The following is an 8,507-nucleotide window of genomic DNA, read 5'->3' as shown; positions in this document are numbered from 1 at the left end:
TGTTACAGTATGTGTATGAGTATGTGAGAGCATTATTTAGGGAAGTTAAATAAGAAATAAATAAATATACCAAGTGATCTGTTTTAGAGGCTTTATAATATGAGATCAGATCAAGACTTCAGTATCATTGTCCAGCTCAGACTTAACAGAAACAGCACAGAAAACACATTCAGTCATCCATCAACATATCATTTTGGTATCTACTCATGTAATATATGATGAGATGATGTTTAACAGCAGAGGACTGTGGTGAGATGATGTTGTTGATCAGTGGAGTCAGACAGAGGTAGAAGGCTCTGCAGCGTTTTCATAGGTCACTGTCACTTCATCTTCATGCTCCTGTGAAAATGGAGCAAATAAATGTTGAAACACAGATCACAGAAACAGCTGGGTTTTAGTGCCTTGCTCAATGGAAACAGAGTAATGGTTATTTGAGCAGATGAGATCATTACTCATCACTTTCCTAACACACTCCAAACCTGTGTGTCCACACATTCAAACCTGTATAATAATAATAATGTGACAGTTCTCATTCAGCTCCATTGTATTGTATTAGAAACATACATAAAGAGGTGTTGACTCAACTCTACGTATGTTCACTTTGTTTGTGCTGGTGCTGTATTGAATTCCATTATATGGGGGCTTCGAAGGGCGATCTCTACACTGGGTCCTGGGACTCTTGGATCTTTGTACTGCAGATGCGAAGAGCCATCGAGAACATCTTGGAAGCCGCTGAAAAGGCTTCCCGTTCGCTCTGGATTAAGAGGGGTAAGGAGTGGCCAAGTAAGCTACTTGGACACAATCGGTGGGTCGCCTGGGTGAGGGTGTCTGATAATAATACCTTAAACAGCTGATCCACCGGGTCCATCCCTGACGATGTGTCTAGGTTGCACCGCAAGGTGTATCATGCAACTAAACAAGTATGGCGACGCCATTGACTCCCAGGAGAAGGCTGAATGACAACCGCAAATAGTGCAGCAACAACTGGAGAAACAGAGGACATCTCGGGGAGACAGCAACCAGGGAAGGGAGGGTTAGCAACCGAAACTGCGGCTTTAGAGATGGAGCAACCACAATCTTGCTACGAAGTACCCTTCAGAGAAATACCCCAGGGGGTGGCCAAGAAGGTGGGGACAAAAGATTAGGAGTGTTGTCTGCAGATAAGGTTAAGGTTTGCAAAAACCCAAGAGGTTTAAAGATCCACCAGACCAAGATGGGCTGCTTAAGCAGTGAAGCAATTGGTGCACCACACAGTGCCAGTACCCGATACAGCACCGGGGGAGACAGAGGAGGAGCCAGGCCTGGAGACACCCCACAGTGCCCAGAACCTCCATGCATCACAAGCTCTACCCCAAAGACCATCAGAAAATCATCGGGTTTTGGGGCCTGCTGCCAACAAAGAGTCAGAGTGGCATCCGTTCTTGGTCCAGTCAATGTATAACATACTCCCGAGTCCTTCTGATCTATTCACCTGAGGCCTGGTGGACTCACCCGCTTGCCAACTCTTCCAGAAGAGGGGGTTGTTGGAGCACATTCTCAGCTACTGTACAGCTACCTTGAGAGATGGGCGATACCATTGGCACCACGACCAGGTACTGTGGGCAAGAGCAGACACCATCCACACTGGCATCACCTCCAGAAAGCGGCAACAGCCTACAAAGTGCCCCATCTCTTTTGTTCATGCCGGGAGAAGCCTCAGCCCCGACCGAAGGCCCAGGGTGGTCTGCTCTCAACAGGAAGAGATCGGCAGGTCCTGGTCGATCTAGGAAAGCTGCTGAAGGTACCGGACACCATCACAGCTACCACACTTAGGCCATATATGGTCTTGATTTCCGATGCAACCAAGCAAAAATTCATGCTAGAAAGTAGTCCCCTGGGAAGACAGGAACTGCGACAAATATGCATCTCTGGTAGCAGAGTGTCAGAGGCAGGGGTGGAAGGCCCACTGTGAACCTGTTGAAGTGGGCTGCAAGGGCTTAACAGGGTGATCTCTGCACAAGGTCCTGGGACTCTTAGGGATCTGTGAACTGCAAAGACGAAGAGCAATCAAGAACATCTTGGACGCCACTCAAAAGACTTCCTGTTGGCTGTAAGTTAAGAGGGGTGATGAGTGGTGAAGTAAGCTGCCTAGACACAAGTCAGGGACTGATCACCCCTGGCTAGGTCACCTGGGTGTGGGTATCTGATAAGACCCGAAACACCTGACAACCCCAGGTCCATCACTGACGATGTGTTCAGGTTGCACCGCAAGGTGTATTATGCAACATATTGTTATATGTTTACCTCATTTGCATCCCTTCCATGTGTAACTTAAATTTTATTTCTGTTTATTTATTTATTTCATAGCCGTTTTACATCTGTGATTTTTATATTGCTAGTTTGCTTTTCTCAATTAATCATTTGCTGTCATCAGAGGCGGGTAGTAACGAGTTACATTTACTCCGTTACATATACTTGAGTAAGTTTTTGAAAAACGTATACTTCTAGGAGTAGTTTTAAATCACTATACTTTTTACTTTTACTTGAGTAGATGTGTGAAGAAGAAACTGTACTCTTACTCCGCTACATTAGGCTACAATGAGCTCGTTACTTTTCTTTTTACCTCTTTGGTATTCTACGCGTCATTGTTTTTATCAATCCCGCGTACGCCTCATTTTAATGTTTTATTTTGAAAATTCCACTAAAGGCTCTACGACGTGACTGTGTTTCACCAATCAATCGTAGTTGTGCGGTCTCGTCACCATACTCAAGCGGCGGGACGGTTACGCGGTTACGTCGTAGCAAAACAAACATGTCAGAATCAAGTGTTGGCAATGCAGACACAGAAGAAGGGGAACACCCCTGGCCTCATATTGAAAGCATGTTTACCCTAGTAAAAGTGCGAAACAGCAGCTACATTATGCGGTGTCTTCTGTGTCTACCAAAACAAACGGACATTTCAGCATTCAAAAACTCAACATCTAACTTGAGGAAACATGTAGCGGTAAGTTTCCTACATTTTATTTTTTTTGTTGCTGTGAATAGGAGAATGTTTGTCTTTTAGGTTATATATGTTTTAAACGTTTCCTATATATATATATATAAATTTGATGTAATAAGTCTCAATCTCTTAATCTCCCTGTAGCCTCACAGATTTTTTTTTAATCCACAGAGGGTTCACCCCAACAAACTGTCTAAGTACACAGACTTACTAGAGAACCACAGAAAGCGCAAGTCCTCCTCTTCAAGCAATACTCAAAATGCAAAAATCACAGCCTTCGCTGCCCCAGGGCGGGTAACACAAGCAACACTTGACAAGCTGATGCTACATTTTGTATGTGAGGCCAACCAACCATTTTCTGTGGTTGAGACGCCATCCTTCAAAACTTTGATAGAAACCTTGCAACCTCATACAGTAATGACAAGGAAAACGTTATGCTCAAGAATACAAGAAGCTGCAAAACACAAGATGAGCATAATCATCAAAAAGCTGAGTGTTGTGAACTATGTTGCTACCACAACAGACTGCTGGTCTGCCAGACAACGTAGCTACTTAGGTGTCACCTGTCACTGGATAGACAACACCTCACTGGAGAGGCACTCCGCTGCATTGGCTTGTAGACCTGTCAATGGCTCGCACACGTTTGACGTCCTTGCTGCTGCATTAGAGGAAATACATTCTGAGTACCACATCAGGGAAAAAGTGACCAGGACGACAACAGACAGTGGCTCAAACTTCCTGAAGGCCTTTCGATTATATGTTGAGGAGAAAGAGGAGGAAGCCACCAATTTACAAGAGGAGAGTGACTCCACCCTTGATGATGCAACAGAAGATCAGAGTGAGTCAGAGGTGGAGTATCAAGATATGTCTGCTATTCTGGATGACAACACAGGCCTTGAGTACCAACTTCCAAGGCACCAAAAGTGTGCATGCCATCTCCTCAACCTTATATCAACAGTTGATGCCACTGCTGCAGGAGGAGCTGCAAACGAAACCTACAAGAAGCTGTCTCGGTCTGCTTTTGCAAAGTGTCATGCTCTTTGGAATAAAACCAGCAGGTCAACCATGGCTCATGAAACAGTGGAACGTGAATGCAAGCTGCAGTTTCTCCGACCCAATCAGACACGCTGGCTCCCTGTTCCTTGCTGTAGAAAGGATTGTGCGCATTCACCGAGAGCAAGGAGAACAAGCATTTGCAATGTCTGCACAGCATTAAAGATAAAGATGTAAGTTGACAAAATTTATATTTTGTTTTTAAAGAATAATAAAAATAAATAAGACTTCCTGATTAATGGGTGAATCCACTTGTCTCAAGTAACTACGTTTTCTTTGCATGGTGGTGTGACAATTGTGGATGACTTGAATGAAATAATTTATTTTATTTATTTATTTATTTGTGTATTTAACATGTACAATGCATAATTAAGACATTGTACAAGAAATAGCTATAACTCATTTTTTTATTGTTTATCTTTTATAGGTTCAATCCTGCTGAAACAGGGTTTTTGGTTGAGTACGCTACTGTGATGAAGCCTGTTGCCATGGCCCTTAATATCCTCCAAGGGGAATCATCTGTGCATATGGGCCTCCTGCTGCCAACGCTTTACCAGTTGCGGGACAAGCTGAAGAGGTTGGAGTCATCTTGCAAAGTGTGTACACCTCTTGTTCACGCCCTGCAGCAAGGGATCCAGAAACGTTTTGGAGACATCATGAAAGAGCCTGAGCTGATAGCAGCAGCACTACTCCTACCAAGATTCAGAACATCCTGGACCACAGAGGAAAACATCTTAAATGCTGGTAAATACACTTGTTTATCAATTCAAATGTGAACCAGTAGACATTGACCTAATATAAATCTGTATAATGTTACTGTCATTTAGGATTATAGTGTGTCAGTGACAAACCAAAGGTTGGCAATATAGTTAGAAGCTCAGGTAGCTTTTAATGTCAAACATCAGCAGCTTGACAGCCTATAAAGTAGAAGGGTAAGAATAATGTGCAGACCTAATTATTTTGAAAAACGATTTATCTTGCCACAGGCCTTGACTACATCCGAAATCACCTCGACACCGACTTGGATGATGTCACCAGCGCAAACAGCAGCCTCTCTGATGAAGACGACTTCTTTGCATCCATGGAGTTGGGAAAATCACAAGTAGGAGAGCTGGAGAGGTACCTTTCATGTCTGTCCCCTGCAGGTATGGATCTACTCCACACCTTTCCTCACATCAAGAAGCTGTCACTCAAAGTCAACACAGGTCTTCCTGCATCTGCAGCCTGTGAGAGACTTTTCAGTCATGCAGGACTCCTGTTCACTGCCAAACGATCACAGCTTCACAGCAAGAACCTTGAGAGCTAACTACTGTTGAAGCTAAATAGTGAGATCACTGAGTGATTCTTTGGTGAAATTGTTTGTTTCTGCATGTTTTGACACACACACAGTTGATTTGTACTTGAATTTACCTACCTTTTAATTTAAGCTTTTTGTAATTAATTAATTTTAATTTATTTTATTGATTGGATTAACTATAATTTGTCTAAAGATGATTATTTTGTATTTTTGTCTGTCTGATTGTGTTAAAAAAAAAAAATCAGACATTACTAAACAGTTACTCAGTACTTGAGTAGTTTTTTCACCAAGTACTTTTTTACTATTACTCAAGTAATTATTTGGATGACTACTTTTTACTTTTACTTGAGTCCTATTATTCTGAAGTAACAGTACTTATACTTGAGTACAAGTTTTGGCTACTCTACCCACCTCTGGCTGTCATAACCACGTCAATACAACACATGGTTTATTTCTATGTATCTTCTTCTGTCTTTTGTATATACACAGTTAAAAGTAAATAACAAATATCACAAACTCTGTAAAGATATAATTGTACAAACATTCAATTATTCGCTGTTTGAACTCACAATGTTGTCTTCTATGATGTTTTGTTCCCTTAAAAGCCAAAATAAGAATGTTTTCACCTTTAGCTCTCGCCCAGATGTTGACCACCACAACACTTGTTATGAGTGATGCTAAACCCAGAGACATGACGATGATCCTCCACCAGCCTGAAAAAGGAAGTTAGAAGTATTAAATATAATCAGAGGTGTTATGATGACGAGCTACTTGTTAGCGTGTTCTTGTGCTGTCTCTATATCTCTAATATCTGAATGAACAAAATGTCTTTTGCCTGCATGTCTTTTCTGACTGTAAATGTAGTTCTGTTGTGTTCAGTCACTACCTTCTGGTTTAGTTTGATTGTTGTTTTCAGATGTCGTGTTGTTTGTCTCTTCTGATGTCCATTTATTTCCTGTTGTCATTGGTGATTCATTTGTAGTCGGAGATATTGTAGTTGTTGCATCATCACCTCAAACACAATAACAAACTTCAGTTAGAAAAAAACTACTTCACAAAACAAACAGAATCATGAAATATTATAATGTTAGATCCAAACAAATATTCAGTGTAATTATCCACAAAGTGATTTTAAACAGCTGATCATATTCTCACCTGGTTTCTCACCGGAGGACTGAAGAGGGATGAAGCTGAACAGGTGCACATTTCCACTGTAATCATCTGTCACTTTACATTTCAATAACTCGTAATACTTTGACTTCTGATGAAGATGAGATGTTGTAAATGTCACAGTGGCAGAACAGTAAAACTGTGTTGTCTCCACGTCATTCTTATCACCCTCATACAGCCACTTCATTGAGTGGTCACAATATCTCGACACAGAGCAGATCAAGGTGACCGTATCATCGTTCTTCTGTTCAGTCACTGGTGAAGACGGAGATATTGAGAGAGAAAGACAATTAAAGTAAAATTAACTTCATCATTGTAATCATAAGTATTGTAATATTTCAGTATATTGTTCTAAGAAAACAGTTTAAAAAAAGTATGATTTAAATACTTACTGGTAACAACAGACAGATAGACTGTGTCTCCACCATAATGTTCCCCTGATCTGAACTGTCTGCAGATGTAACTACCAGCATCCTCATCTGTGACCTTCTTTATAACCAGAGAACAGTTCTCTGTAACACTCAGTCCGTCTGATTTAGTTTTGGCTTCTTTACGAATCTGCCCGTGTTCAAACAGCGTTACTCTGTTTCCTGATCCAGTGAAGAACCAGGTAGCACTGTAACACTGATCCTGATCATCTATCCCATTTCCACAAGACAAAGTCACTTCATCTCCAACCCTGACAGTGGAGGAGGATGGTTTCAAAGCTGTTGCTGTTCAAAAAAGGAGATGTGATCAACTGAAATATGAACTTGACTGTTATGTTCATAGTTAGTGTGACAATAATGTTAGATAAGTTTGCAAATGTCTCATTTTTTATTCCCAACAGTTCACTAAACTCACCAAGTTACAATACAACTATTTCCTACCTGTAAACTGAACCAGCAGCATCAGAAATGAAGACATTATAATCCATCTGATCTGATCCATGGTGATTCTCTCTCGGTCTCACACTCTTACTGTCAGTCTGTGAGGCGATGCTTCCTGAAAATGAGTATAGCATCTACTTCCTGGAAATTTGGATCCACTTCCTGACAATGACTTCATCTCCTCATTTACCTGTTGTGATGTGTAATAGTAGCTTTTATTCTATCTTTGGCAATCCCCTGACTTTTCGTTATTATTCTCATGAACATTTCTTCTGAACGCAGCTGAGAGATTATTTTAAATGCATTTACCATATATGTTACATAGACAAATGTTAGAGCCCAGTGCAAACAGAGGTGTTCAACGCAACAGAGAGAACAAAAAGTGGTCAGCTGAGCAGAAGCAAGCTGCAGTGTGGTCTGTGGTCTGTGTGCTGGAGAGAGAGAGAGAGAGACAGAGAGAGAGAGACAGACAGACAGAGAGAGAGAGACAGAGAGAGAGAGAGAGAGACAGAGAGAGAGAGAGATAGAGGGAGCTACTAAACACTGAAAACAATCACTCTTATTTGAAAATTTGCAAATAGAACCAGTAAATCTTAAACTCAGATGCATTTTGCAACCAGAAGAACATTTGGATTTAAGATAAGATTAAGCTTTATTGTAGCTAATTGTAGTTGCACAAAGTACAAGTAGCCTACTGAGACAAAGTCATGCAGTTTAAGTGCAAAAGCAGTAACATGCAGAGTAATGTACATATATTATATAGAATAAAGAGTAGGAGGGAGATATGAATATGCTAAGCTATATACCGTATGAACAAGTGCAGCAGTTACCAGAGATGGGAGTAAGTCACACATGGGCAAGTCACAAGCAAGTCTCAAGTCTTAACTTTCAAGTCTCAAGCAAGTCCAAGTCATTTTTTGTGACAATCAAGCAAGTCAAGTCAAGTCATAGCTTTGGTCAAGCAAGTCACAAGTCAAGTCATACAAAAGTTTCCATTTTTAAACAAGCTAAAGACAGTGATTATGAACTGCTGAAGTTTTATTTGCACATTTTACTCAATATTCAAAAGACATTGCGTCCAAATACATCTGAAGAGTTTAAATTAACAGAAAAAAAGCACAGCCTAAAACTGATATTG

At 41.0% G+C, this 8,507-nt stretch overlaps 1 protein-coding gene across 2 annotated transcripts; it reads right to left on the bottom strand.

Moving 5' to 3' along the window:
• Positions 1-234: 234 nt before the first annotated feature.
• Positions 235-7,633, bottom strand: LOC114573543 (uncharacterized). 2 transcript variants are annotated; one of them, XM_028605795.1, is made up of 6 exons: positions 7,370-7,633; positions 6,893-7,213; positions 6,486-6,755; positions 6,217-6,342; positions 5,900-6,043; positions 235-339 (listed from the first exon to the last, which is right to left on the bottom strand). In XM_028605795.1, coding segments are annotated over exons 1-6 (924 nt in total). In that variant the 5' UTR covers positions 7,431-7,633; the 3' UTR covers positions 235-337. The 2 variants fall into 2 exon arrangements, with proteins under 2 accessions (XP_028461596.1, XP_028461598.1); XM_028605797.1 differs by having other exon boundaries at positions 5,957-6,043.
• Between the last annotated feature and the right edge of the window lie 874 nt (positions 7,634-8,507).

This window comes from Perca flavescens, chromosome 18 (genome assembly GCF_004354835.1).
Source record: "Perca flavescens isolate YP-PL-M2 chromosome 18, PFLA_1.0, whole genome shotgun sequence".
In the NCBI taxonomy this organism is placed as follows: domain Eukaryota; kingdom Metazoa; phylum Chordata; class Actinopteri; order Perciformes; family Percidae; genus Perca; species Perca flavescens.
This window is presented reverse-complemented; position numbering and strand designations above follow the sequence as displayed.